Source organism: Oppia nitens, unplaced genomic scaffold, assembly GCF_028296485.1.
Source record: "Oppia nitens isolate AA-2021 unplaced genomic scaffold, nextdenovo-longstitch-racon4-pilon3 scaffold10_pilon_pilon_pilon, whole genome shotgun sequence".
Classification (NCBI taxonomy): Eukaryota; Metazoa; Arthropoda; class Arachnida; order Sarcoptiformes; family Oppiidae; genus Oppia; species Oppia nitens.
Window position 1 is genome coordinate 2,480,975 of NW_026533189.1, and position 14,613 is coordinate 2,495,587.

The following is a 14,613-nucleotide window of genomic DNA, read 5'->3' on the forward strand; positions in this document are numbered from 1 at the left end:
TTGTTATTTAACAGTAATTTAAGCACAAAAAACATAACAACATTTAGACCAATCACTTCCTGAACATTGGACCCAAAAATCAGAAAAAAATAAAAGTATAGTACAGTATATCCAAAAATCTATTTAAAAATTAATTAAAATTTAAAAAACCCAATCAAATCTATATATATATATATATAAAATTTATTAGATAATAATATTGGTATCTTTGATTTTATCATATGTTAGAAATTATATGTTTTAGATGACTAACACACACACACACACACACACACACACACACACACACACACACACACACACACACACACACACACACACACACACACACACACACACACACACACACACACACACACACACACACACACACACATTACATTACAATTTAATGCACTTTTATTTAGATAATTTGAACGGTAATAATAATAACCGAGAATTGTGGAAATTTTTAAAACTATGTAATACTACTAATACTAATAATTAATATTATTTTTAAATTTATAACTTATAACTGTATATACAGTATATATTTTATAATAAAGTAATAGTTATACACTTTTTAACTTAAAAAATACATCAAATTCAATATAAGCACAAAATCATTTACAAACAAACAAAAAATTAATACATTTTTTGTTTGTTTGTAAATGATTTTGTGCTTATATAATATAAGTTATATTCATACAAATATTGTTTATACACTAATGGTCTCATTGTCTATAAAAAAAACTATAAAAGTTGAGATGACTATCGCATAGCGAGCGGAAAGTCAACTCAATATCGGGGAATCGGCGGTAAAAGTAATTAACGTAAATACACGCGTTAAGTAAAAAACGGTTTTATTTAGTTATTAAAATATATACGACATGTCGGTGTGAGAGCTAAGAGACAACTACTGGTGCGGAACCGGTAGAGTAGTTGTTATATACCACGCTTGCGACTGAATTGTAGTGTCGAGCGCCTGCTATCGACACACTCCCCGGCCGCGAGATTCCGGCCATAGGTCGGAACGGATGACCAATGCGATGCTTGTGTTTCGGCGGGCAGTAATCGATGTCAGGATCGTTGGCGTTGGATATGTTTTCGGTGATCAGCGAATTATGATAGCGATGATAGCGTAAGAGATGCGATGAATGAGAAACAAACGTTTTCGTGACATTAACATCTCTTACGTTCAATTGTTTTATACGAAAGAGTTCGGCACCGATCTGACCAACTATACGGTAGGGTCCGTGTATGTACTGATCGTTTTGCGTAGAGTGAAGGTCTGGTATGTGATACTTAACGACATCACCGATACGTAAATCAGATGAGCGATGCTTATCGTCGTGTCTGACATTGCGTATGATCGGCGGTTTACGATATCGTTTAGTAACGTTTTGTCGGCATCGGTGGCATCTCTTAATAAAGTTGGAGATATCGGTTCTCAGCGTTGGCCACCAATGTTTCGATGAAACCAATCGAATGGTATGATCTAAAAGGTGATGTTTGGCGTCGTTATGAGACTCTTTTATTACGTTAGCTACCATCGATGGCGGTACAACTAATTTAGTGACACCACGATATGCTACGTGTATGAGTCCGTCGATTATCTTTGGTTTTCGTATTTTATACGCTTTGATTTCGTGTTGATTGTCGTAAAAGCTGTTATTAGCGTTGAGATTTCGGTGTTCGTCGGCAGCTGATGTCAATTGAGTAAACGACGGTCGGATGAGTTTATTTACTATCTGGTCGTCGGTCTTTTTAATGGTCAGCTTTTCGGTGGGCACAGGTTTCGGCTGTTGAGCTATCGGGCTAACGGCAGGTTTAAGAAGTATTTGTTCGTTTGGCAACGCGGGACCAACGACTGTGATTAAACCAATTGTCGGTTCATTTGCGACTTTTATCGAATAGCTTTCGAAATTTCGTTGGGTTTTCAAACGTACTTTCGTTTCCATGTCACTATGTCGATGCCAACGATAACATCGTAAGAGATGTCCATGACATGCATGGATACTCTTGCGTTTTGTCGGTCAAGTTGTATATCGACTTGGACTTCACCGAGAGTAGTCTTGAAGCCGGCGACGGTTTTTACTTTAATTCCACGTCCAACGGGTCGTAATCGCAAAACATCGGCCATTTCTTTTGATAGTATCGTCAACTCGGATCCGTGATCCATGAATGCTTTAACCGGCTTGTCGTTAATCTTCACATCGTAATGGCGGTCGTCATTGATAACTATCGCGTTGACAGCGGCTGTCGATTCATTACTAAAGGCTGGTCGCGGAGCTGACTGTAATCTAGTGTCCGGGCGGTGGCAAAGTCGCATCCAGTGGTATTCTGTAGCTCCAAATCGCTTACATCGAGGACAGGGTTTTGTAGGTAAGTCGTTGTTACGTTGTTTTCTCGAATCGTAAGGCCTGTCATTGTCATCGCAATCGTTAATAGAGTCGATATTCGGATATCGCTGTCGCATTCGTGTCTCTTCTATCGCTACGGCGATACTAAACCAATCTTCGGGTGACTTCGGCTTCTGGGAGGCCAGATGTGGTTTGTACCAGTCGGGCATACCTTTTGTGAGTAGCCCGACCGCCTGCTTATCCGTGGCCTCGGCTTCATCCAAAAGCCGGCGCATATCGTTATAATAGGATAATACGGATTCGTTTCCTCGTAGTCGACGGTCAGATGCTTCGACTATCCCGTGGCCTACCATACGGCCGAAACGGGCGATCATCTTCGTTCTACACGTGTCCCACGTGATATCAGGTCGTTTGCGTGCGACCTCACGGCAATACCAACTGTATGCCTCGCCGGTTACGTGTTTAGCCAGTGATGTAATCTTCTCGCTGTCGGTTAAATCATATACCAACGAATTGAAACCGTCTATCCATTCGTCTATTGGTACAATCGATTTGTCGCCACTAAACGATTCACACATTTTCGATGAAGTCCTGGCGTGTTGTGGTGTCGGTAGTGGTCTGGTGCTACGGCTATCGGTAAAGTCCAAACGTCTCATTGTGTTTGCATTTGTCAATCGTCTGGCGGCGTGTCCATCTTGAATGGCTTGTTCGCGGGCTGCCGCAGCGGCGCGGGCAGCAGTAGTCAATGTGGCCATGCGTTCGGCCAACTCATAGATATCCATATCGGCAGTGATTCTTTGAGCTATCGCTTCGATATCATCGGCTAATGTCTTTATGTCTTCGGTGACATCGTCGGCGGCGGTCGGAAAAGACGCTAATAGGTTATTTCCGGATCGGAGAGACATCGATACCTTCTTCGGTCTATTCGTTTCTTGAAATACGCTAAAAGTCGACGGTAAATACGTTGAGTCGATAAAAATGTCGTTAAAATAAAGGCGTCTAAAACCGTTGAGTTTTGAATTCGAACGGCTAGTCGTTAAAATCGGGGGTTTCGGTGAATTTTCGCGTAAATTCGATCTCGGCGACTGCGCCAATTGAGATGACTATCGCATAGCGAGCGGAAAGTCAACTCAATATCTGGGAATCGGCGGTAAAAGTAATTAACGTAAATACACGCGTTAAGTAAAAAACGGTTTTATTTAGTTATTAAAATATATACGACATGTCGGTGTGAGAGCTAAGAGACAACTACTGGTGCGGAACCGGTAGAGTAGTTGTTATATACCACGCTTGCGACTGAATTGTAGTGTCGAGCGCCTGCTATCGACACAAAGTGCTGTCAATCAACCAAACCATATCAATATCCTTACACCCGATTATCGACCCGTAAGTCATTACAAACTGTTATCTTCAAACTAAAGTAAGTTCACACACAAGTCCTTACTTAAACAAATTATTTAATATTTATTGTATAAACTATTAATAAATTAGATAATTTTATTTTCTACTGTATACTAATAGTTATGACATTAGTTAGTCTCTGTTTATCATAATATAAATAGATAAAAGTCTACTATTATAAACACTGATTTCCGTTTATAACATTATACTGTATTATAACTGTATTATATAATTTATAAGTAATATATGGTTTTTATAGATAAAATGCATATAATTTTTATTTTATTTGTTTTTCTATGATAACAATTATTGTCTGTTAATATTTGTAACATACATTTGTAATGACAAAATCATATTTTTTTATGTCAAAAAACAAATAGCAAATAAATACAGCAATTAGTTAACAGTAGTAATATTGCTAATACTGTATTAGTGTTAAGTATAAGTGTGTTTTCATAACTGTTTTTATTTGACATACATCTCTCTATTATACAGACTCTCTCTCTCTCTTTCATAAAACTAGTTTAAAGTACTAGTATTTACAGTATTATTAATAATATTTATTTATTTAGTATTATTTCATTATGTTTTTATTTTACTGCTGTTTTGCTGAGACATTGAGAGAAGCACTGAAAACCTTGAATACTAGTCTAATAGGCTAACACTACTACATACCTGTGCACTGCTCTCACCTAACCTGACTGACTGTACTGTAAGTGTGTGTTTGTGTATGTATTGTACAGGTTTTTAAGGTCAGTACACGTGAAACATATTTTTTCTTGAAAATAAATAAATAAATAATAATAATCTAAACTATGAAACAATTTATGTCTATTTGTTTATATGAAACTAAGTTTTTTAAAAAGTTAAATCTGTGTGTGATTTAATAATTTAATATATTATTTGTATTATTGATTATAAAATTTTAACTATAAATTTATTTTTAAAAAATAACAAGAAAATAATATCATTGATAATGAACTGATTATTTACAATAAAAAGTGCCAACTATTTAAAGTTATCATTAGATTTTATTTTATGATGTTATGTGAAATGTAAAACATTTTGACAAATGTTTAAATAATTTATATATACTGTACAGACATATGGTTTAGTTTATTAATTTGAATTTAATTTTATCAACACATTATTATTATTATATGTTTTGGTTGATTTTATATATAAATTATATATAATATTTATATATGAAACTTGTATGCTATGAATTTATTTTTTATATATAAAAAATTATTTATTTTGTTTAATGTATTATTTTTCGCTAATCATCGCTATAGCGATTTTATTATAAGTGAATATCTATTTTTAATTTAATAATAACAAAAATTTTTTTATTAAATAAATAATGTATGTTTGCAATAGAAATAATTTTTATTATTTCTAGTTTTATTATGTTTTTTTTAATATAAATAATTCAATGTTTAACTGCATTATATGTCTATTATATTTATAAAAATAAATATAAAAATGAGTGATTATCAACATATGTTAAAATTTACACATTAGATAAATTATTTTTATTAAATTATCTGATTTAATATTTTCATTGTAAACTTATTTATTTATTATTTGGAAATTTATTTTCAAATTTTAACTGTTGAATGTTTAACAGTTGATTTAATTAATTAATAAGTTGTAATAAATCAACCTAATAAATTAATTTATTAGATTTTAAATAAATAATTGACATTAATATATAGTATAATAATAAAAAATATTCTGGTATAAAAATAATTATCGATTCAATAATAATAATAATAATAATAATAATAATAACAATAACAACAATGTCTGATATATATTTGTGACATAAATAAAAATATTTATCATTATATAAAAATAATTTATATATATATATATATATATCACTCAATACAATACCACCTAATATTAAAAATATAAAACAATTTAACGATCGTTACATAATATTATTAATAGTGATGTTTAAAGGGGAACGCATAACACGAGTGTCGACCTATGATTGCGATCACTTTATTGGCAAAGCTTTTTGCAGGTATTTTCAAAAAAAAAATTTCAACAAAAAAACATATTATTTAGTTTTTATAAGTTTTATAAATTTACAATTAGATTAAATGATGTATTAGAAGTTATTTTATAATTTATATAAAGTTAAGTTATTTTATTTGTCATATTATAAGATATTTTTTAATGAATAATACAATTATTTTGATAATTACCATTTTATTAAAGAAAATAAAAAAATATTTAAAAAATGTAATTTAATAATTAATTTATAATGAATTCATAAAAATTTCAATTTAATTAGATACATTAAAAAAAATTTACTATTGTATTTACAATAAAAATAACCTTGTTAATGCATTTTTTAAAAATTTGATAATTATATTGTATTTATACCTATTTTAAGTATTTAATTGCATATTTTGAAGTACATTTTAATTATTTATTTTATTTTAATTAAATAAAAATTTAATAAGTTAATTTGAGATAATTGTAATATTAATCATTAAAAACAAATACAATTATTGTTAACGACTATTATAGATGGGTACTACCTTTTTATCGGTTATGTCATCGACCGGCGACAAATGTGGAACTGGAGGATCTCATGAGGTGTTCCCACGATGACGAGRCCAGTCATGTGGTAAAACGGTTAGAAAAGTAAGTTAATACATTGAAAAATATATTTAAATTAGTTATTTAATTGGAAAAAAACTAATTTTTTAAAAATAATTTCAATTTAATTAGTAACTGGAGTTTGCAATTAAAGCAAACAAAACCAAACTTTTGTCGTGCATTTTGCCAGACATTTGCCACTAGTCTTATACTGCCATTAATTTTATTTACATTAGAAGTAAGTCATTTAAAAATATGTAATTTTAAAAGTTAATAATTGTTTTATAAATTTACAGAATTATGCTATTAGTATATCATGTTTTATTATTGTTTATTATTATTTTTGTTCATTTATTGTTAAAATAAATAGGAGTGTATTTTAAGGACATTGCATCCAATCCTATTGGGCATAATTGTACGCTATTTTTCTACCGCTGCTAATTGTGATACCACTTGTGATATCAATAGTGTTCAGCCCATTGGCCTGACAGCCGGTACTCTAATCGTTATATTTTTGTTGACAATAACCGCACATCAGTGGGCCTTCAACTTCGGCTCACAGTTGGCTATGAGGGCCAGAGTCGGCTGGAATGCTATCATCTATAGAAAGGTTAGCTAATAATATATATATATATATAAGTATTGTATAATAGCACATATATTTAGTGAATTATAAAACACCTGTCCATTATATTAGATAAATTAAAACCTTTTTTAAAAAAAAAAATTATTTTCATAGTGTCTTAAACTAAGCCGCACTTCGTTGGCCAACACATCTGCCGCCCATATAATCAATTTGATGACAAATGACAGCAAACGCTTTGATGAAGTAATCTATCGATTGAATTGAATTATTGTTATTTGAAATAATTATTAATAAATAATTTTTTTTCAATTAATTTAATTTAGTTGGCAATTGTAGTTCATTTTCTATTTATAGTACCAATTCAGACACTAATCTTTCTATGGATTGCCTGGCAATACATTGGCKCCGCCTGTTTGGCCACATTTGCCGGACTATTATTATTTATACCACTTCTCTCATGGATTAGTACCAAAGTCACAGAAATTAGGTACAAAACTAATTTTATTATTATTATTATTACCGGTATATTTTGAATTAACAAATTTGGAAATATTAAAAAAAATAAATTTAAATATTGATATGTTTTTTGCTAATTGTTTTTGTTTTTTACAAACAGATCTAAAACATCACAATTAACTGATGACCGAATCTGTTTGACAACTGATATTATACGTGGCATTCGTGTCATCAAAATGTATGGTTGGGAACAATATTTCCAGAACTGTCTTCTGGACGCTCGTGAGTTAGTGCCATACAATAAAATAACATACCGTTTCCCAACACCTGATTCATAATAATATTATAATTGTATTACCGGTAATAATATATATTATTTCCTATTCAACTAAACTAGACGTGAAGTTAATCAACTAAGAACTGCCTCATCAGTAAATGCCATGACTTTATCGTTTTCATTCATATCTGCCCGACTACTACTGTTCCTATCGATCATAACCCATGTCCTCACTGGTGGYCATTTGAATGCCGAAATAGTTTTCGTAACGATTTCGGTGTTTGAACGGCTCCGGTATTCGATGACATGGCAGTTGCCGCAAGCGATCGCCGGAACTGCTGAACTGTTTGTGTCGTGTAAACGGATTCAGGATTTCCTTTTGAGTCACGAGATTAAGAGCACCGATACTTTGAACAGCAAAAACAATGATAAAAACAGCGGTGTTGTTGTTGTCGATGATATAGGAATCTCAGCTAATAGGCTGACATCGAAAGTCGTTATTAAAGATTCTCAAAATAAAGAGCTGACAAAACTATTAATTAATGACATAACGTTTGACGTAAAATGTGGTCAATTGCTTACCATTGTTGGACCGGTTGGTTCGGGAAAGGTATGTCATATGTTGTTAACAGTGTATTATAGGTTAAATGTTTTTTTCGATATCTATATTTACAAAGACATCGTTATTGTTATCAATTTTGGGCGAATTAGACGACATAAGCGCAGACAGTCAGCTGTCTGTCAACGGTTCCGTGGCTTATGTAAGTCAAAAATCGTTTTGCTTTAACGGAACCATTCGCGACAATATATTGTTTGGACAACCATACGATGGTAAACGGTATAATAAAATACTCTATTTGTGTGCACTGGAAGAGGATCTCAAACATATGAGCGCCGGTGACCAGACTGTTACTGGCGAACGGGGAACTACATTGAGTGGTGGCCAACGGGCTCGTATTAATTTAGCCAGGTTTAGCCATTTAATAGCTATATATCTTAACAAATATTTGTGTTTTTAATACAATTAATTAACTATTAATGTTTTTTAGATCACTTTACTTGGACTGTGATATCTATCTATTGGATGATCCGCTCAGTGCTGTAGACGCTTCAGTGGCCAAACATATATTTGAGAAGTATAAACATACACTTACTTCTGTCTATTTTAAGCACCGGTAGTTTAATTATCGCATTAATATGTATTTTGTTTTTAAAAAAATTTAATTTCAGCTGTATATTGGATCATCTGAAAGACAAATGTGTTATTTTTGTGACAAATCAGAGACATTTCCTAAAGAAAAGTACAAACATATTATATATGAAAGACGGTCAGTGCCAGGGATTAGGCGATTTTGATACACTACAGAAATTGGGTATAAATTTAGTGTCGGAGCTCAACGAGTCGTCTAATGTTAGTCAGGAAAGTGTCGGTGAAAGTGATAGTGACTCTAAAGAAGACATTAAATCTACAGAAAAAATGAATAACAAGAAAAAGAGGACGAATAAGAAGACTAACAGTCAAACTAATGGCCATTCAATAAATGGCAATCATTTAGTCGCAAACGGGTCTAACGTTATCAGTGATAATAATAATAATAATAATACCGATCAGATTACTTCAAGCATGTATTGTAAATACTTTATATCGGGCTCCGGGTGGCCACTGGTGATCATTACTATACTTTCCGCAATTATTACTCAGTGTTTATTTCATTTAACCGACTATTGGCTGACATTTTGGTAAATATTAGAAAAAAGTTTTATAAATTTTGATTATATTATTTATACTGTATTACAGTATGACTTTAAAAATGTTTTTTTTAAATTTTTTACTAAAAAGGGACGGCAAAGGAAGTACAGATGAATCAGTAGACAATAGCGGATCGCATATAAACTATAAGAATATCTTAGTCTATAGTCTTCTGAGTTGTTGTCTCTTTGGATTTGCATTACTCAGATCCACGACATTCTTCTGGATGTGTCTGAAGTCATCGCTCGAGTGTCACAATCGAGTTTTTAAGCGTCTTTTGCGTACATCGATGACTGTCTTTGATTATCTGCCAATTGGTATAACATTTATTAATCAATTTTTTCCAATCTATAGCAAAGAATTTAAACTTTTGAAATAATAATAATAACAACAAAAACAATCAATTTTTAGGTCAAATACTCAACAATTTTACCCGTGATGTCGGAATACTAGACGACACACTTCCCTGGAAACTGTTTGATCTCAATTTGGTTTGCAATTATTGTTTTATTTTAATTATATTTATTTAGATATATTAATCATATTTAATATACTAATAATATTTACAGTCTCTAGTATGAGATAATTTTTAAATATCATTTTTTTGATACCTGTAAATATTATTCAATTATTTCCAATAGGCAATGATACAAGTATTTGGTCTATTATTTGTGATCATATCAACCAATCTATATTTTATAATACCTGTTTTCATATATTGTTTTGTTTTATATCATTTGAGAAACTATAATATTAATCCATCGCTAGTCGTACGAAAATATGAAGCAATAAGTAAATTATATAAAAAAAATTATTTAAAAAATAAAATTATGTATTATTCACTTTTTTCCAGCCCGTAGTCCTATATACTCGCACGTAAGCACAACCATCGAGGGTCTGACCACAATACGGGCTTTTAGGGCACAGGAGTTGTTTACCAGACAATACAATAGCTACCAAAACGATCACACGAGCACCTGGTTCTTACAGATATCTGTTTTAAGATTTTTTGGCATTTGTCTCGATTATATCGGCTTTTTATTCATTGCAACAATCATTACATTAATCATAATATTTAAATCTGGTATTTAATGTTTATTTTTTGGTTGTATTTTAAGAAATAATTAGTTTTACACCATTTAATCCATAGAGTTGTCCGATTCRAGTGCCGGACTGGTGTTCTCGTCGATAATGGCAATGATGGGTTTGGTTCAGTGGGGTGTCAAACGTACAGTAGAAGTGGGCTCTTGGATGACATCATTGGTACGTTTGAACCGTTATATGGATTTACCCGAAGAGAACATCGAACTCGACGATAGTGACGGACAAAGGCGACGACGTTTTTGTGTACCCGAAGAGTGGCCCCGAAGTGGACAGATAACAATCCGAAATCTGCGGGTCAGTCATCCCAACAACAAGAGTGAACAGATACTGAAGAACATCGACCTGAAGATACTGAACGGTCAGAAAATTGGTGTCGTTGGCCGTACTGGCAGTGGTAAGACAACTCTCATCAATGCATTGTTCCGATTGATTGCCAGCGACGGTCACATAGCAATCGATGGTATTAGTATACAGAATATCGGTCTTCGAGATCTGCGCCAAAAGATATCGATTATACCGCAAGAACCGACTGTTTTTAAGGCCTCTATTCGCTGTAATTTGGATCCATTTCGCGAGTACTCCGAAAACGACTTRTGGACAGCACTCGATGAGGTACAGCTCAAGTCACTGGTCGAACAACAGCCGCACAAATTGGACACAATTATATCGGAAGAATCACTTGGACTGAGTGTCGGCCAAAAACAGTTGATCTGTTTGTGCAGAGCTTTGCTGAGAAAGAATCGGATATTGATCTTAGACGAGGCAACAGCCAATGTCGACCATCAGACCGATGCGTTGATACAGAAGACTATCAAAACAAAGTTCAACGACTGTACTGTCATAACTGTCGCCCACAGAATCGAGACTATCATTGATTGCGACAGAGTTTTGGTAATTAACTGATAATTTGAATAATTTATTTTAATATAAAAAAAGACTTTTATTAATTGTGTTWTATTTTTTGTTATCTGTATTCTGTTAGGTCATGAAAAATGGTGAGATTGTCGACGACAACAGTCCATATCTATTGCTTGAACAAAAAGACAGYTATTTTGCACATCTGGTCCGACAAATGGGTCGATCGATGGCCAGTCGTCTACAAGAATCGGCTCTACAAAGCTCTCGGAAATCATTGAATAATAAGAATAAGACTAACGATTCAGTTCTTAGACAACGAAATATATAAATCATTTATTTTTTTAAATGAAATTAATTATTTGTACATTATATTTAACTTTATAAAATTATTTTAGGATATTTTATTTAAATTTATTTTATTAATACATGTATTTATTTTAGAATTTTTTTCTGTTAAAAATGACCAAGTATATTTTAATAGTTAAATAATAACTTAATTAAAWWTTTTTAATACTTTATTAAATAGACTATTTTATTGTGTAATCATTAGAGATGATCAGTCAATTAATTTGTTATTTATATTTTTATATTCAAAAAAAATATACATTAAATTATTACCGGTAACTAAAAATTGTAAAATATTTATATTTTCAATTAGTCGTCAATAAAAATGTCATATTATTACAAATTTTTTTGTAAGCTTTTTAAAAATATTTATTATTTTATTTTCTAAAAAAACAAAAATTTACTTTAAAAAAATTTCGGTAATAAATAATAAATAATAATAAAACTTATAATTCGATTCTCAGAAAAAAAGAAAATATATTAATGATAATAATTTTACTAAAACAATATATATAATGATTTTAGAATATTTTAGAATAAAATCATTTTTACAGTTTTTTTCAACATATGATACATTAATTGAATTTTATTTTAAATAAATCATTATTAGTTAAATAATAATTTAATATTTGATTTTTATTTTATAAAAATCAAATAATATTTAATGAGATATTAAAATAAATTTCATTAATACTTTTTTTGTGTAATTTATTAATAATGATTTATTTAGCAACAAAATTATATAATTCTTACATATTAAATATTTTATTTTTACAACATTAACCGTAAATTAATAATCATTAAACAATATATCTATTAATTTAATATCATTTAGACTATTAAAAAAAATTACGGTCTGTTTTTTTTAATCAAAACAAATACAGTCGGGATGATATATAAACCAACCGCCCCCACAATAGCCACCCGACTTTCCATCGCCCTTACAATGTTCACTACATTCATATGCATTACCGGAACAACCAAAATCACCACTAATGTAATCTTAAATAATAATAATAATAATAATTTTGTTTAATTAAATAACATTTAAAAATAACACACATATATACTAACTTAAATTCATTAGCAATACAATGGCCAGTGTATTGATTGTAAAAATCAGTTTCAATAATACAGTTTGCATTATTTTTGATGATTATATATAATATTTATATTTTAGATTAAAAAATTATAACCTAGTTATTTTTTGAAAACTTTTGAAAAAAATAAATATAATTATAGTATTTATTAACAATAAATTTTCTGCTCTATTTATACCTAGTAATTATAAAAATTAAAAATTAATATCATTTTAATTGACGGTAAACAGTATGAATTAACAAGTTTAACTTAATTTATGATCTAGACATTAAAAATACAAAATAACCATTGTGAAATATCTTATTCTATTATATTAAATTTTGTAAATTATTTTTTAAAAATTGTTATAATATATAAAATTAATTATTAAGTTGATAGTTATAATAAAAATATTTTGTTGTTGTTAATTATATTTATATAAAATTGTGTTTTTCTTTTTTTCAATGTATTTTTTAGTTTTACATTTAATATCAATTCCAAACGTTTAAATTAATTAAAATTTTCAATTAGTTTATTACATCAAAAGCAGATAAAAAAGATTATATTTTACCAGAACTAAAAAAAATAATAAAAACGCTCTCTCTCTCTCTTACTCTCTCTCTCTCTCTCTCTCTCTCTCTCTCTCTCTCTCTCTCTCTCTCTCTCTCTCTCTCTCTCTCTCTCTCTCTCTCTCTCTCTCTCTCTCTCTTACTCTCTCTCTCTCTCTCTCTCTCTCTCTCTCTCTCTCTCTCTTCTCTCTCTCTCTCTCTCTCTCTCTCTCTCTCTCTCTCTCTCTCTCTCTCTCTCTCTCTCTCTCTCTCTCTCTCTCTCTCTCTCTCTCTCTCTCTCTCTCTCTCTCTCTCTCTCTCTCTTCTCTCTCTCTCTCTCTCTCTCTCTCTCTCTCTCTCTCTCTCTCTCTCTCTCTCTCTCTCTCTCTCTCTCTCTCTCTCTCTCTCTCTCTCTCTCTCTCTCTCTCTATCTTTCTTTTGTTTTTTACATTTCATATATAAAAACACAAATACAAGTATTAATCATCCAAGTTTATTATTTTCACATATCTTTAAAATGATAATTTTTTATCAGTTTATTCTATAGCATAAACAAGTAATTTAAATAAAAATCAATTAAAACATTTGTTTTATTTTAAAATTGAAAAATATTCAAAATAAATAAATGTTACATAAATTAAATTTTAATATTAATATWTTTTATTAAAATATTATTAAGTAATAAAGAAATTATTTTCCATTAATAACAGGTACAGACACCCCATAGAAACCCTTCACAATGACCGCCCGATCTCTTAACATCCTTACAGTGCTCATCACATGAATAGTCATTACCAGGACATCCAAAACCAGCACTACTATAGTCTAATATAAAAAGATTTAATTAATATTTAATTAATATTTATAATTTAATAGTTTTGTGAATATTATAACATATACTAACCCGTATTCATTATCAACAAAAGTATAATCAYATTGACAGTGAAAATAAATTTCATTAAAAAGTTTTTCATTTTGAATATTTGATTTGATATAATAATTTGAATAACAACTTTTACACTAAAAACTTATTATTTTGTTTAGTATTTATACTTTTTTTCAATAACTGATTATTAATGTTATTCGTTTGTTAAGTTAGTTTTAATGTGAATTTTATTTTAATAATTTTGTAATCAATGATATTTAAAATTACAGTTGCAATAAAATTTAGTTTTTAAATTTTTAATTACACCATACTTTTRTAAAAAAATAACTAATGTAAATAACTATGTTTATTAAATGAATATACA

The 14,613-nt window shown here is 30.3% G+C and overlaps 1 protein-coding gene across 1 annotated transcript; it reads left to right on the forward strand.

Annotated features, from left to right (window-relative positions):
• Nucleotides 1-5,667: 5,667 nt before the first annotated feature.
• Nucleotides 5,668-11,718, forward strand: LOC128965568 (ATP-binding cassette sub-family C member 4-like). The gene is made up of 17 exons (XM_054312276.1): nucleotides 5,668-5,775; nucleotides 6,288-6,404; nucleotides 6,492-6,597; nucleotides 6,730-6,969; nucleotides 7,099-7,188; nucleotides 7,269-7,432; nucleotides 7,562-7,687; nucleotides 7,799-8,288; nucleotides 8,356-8,648; nucleotides 8,728-8,814; nucleotides 8,909-9,418; nucleotides 9,519-9,745; nucleotides 9,840-9,919; nucleotides 10,070-10,220; nucleotides 10,282-10,512; nucleotides 10,579-11,423; nucleotides 11,515-11,718. The coding sequence occupies exons 1-17, from the start codon at nucleotides 5,702-5,704 to the stop codon at nucleotides 11,716-11,718; spliced, it is 4,035 nt and encodes a 1,344-aa protein (XP_054168251.1). The 5' UTR covers nucleotides 5,668-5,701.
• The last annotated feature ends 2,895 nt before the right edge of the window (nucleotides 11,719-14,613 follow it).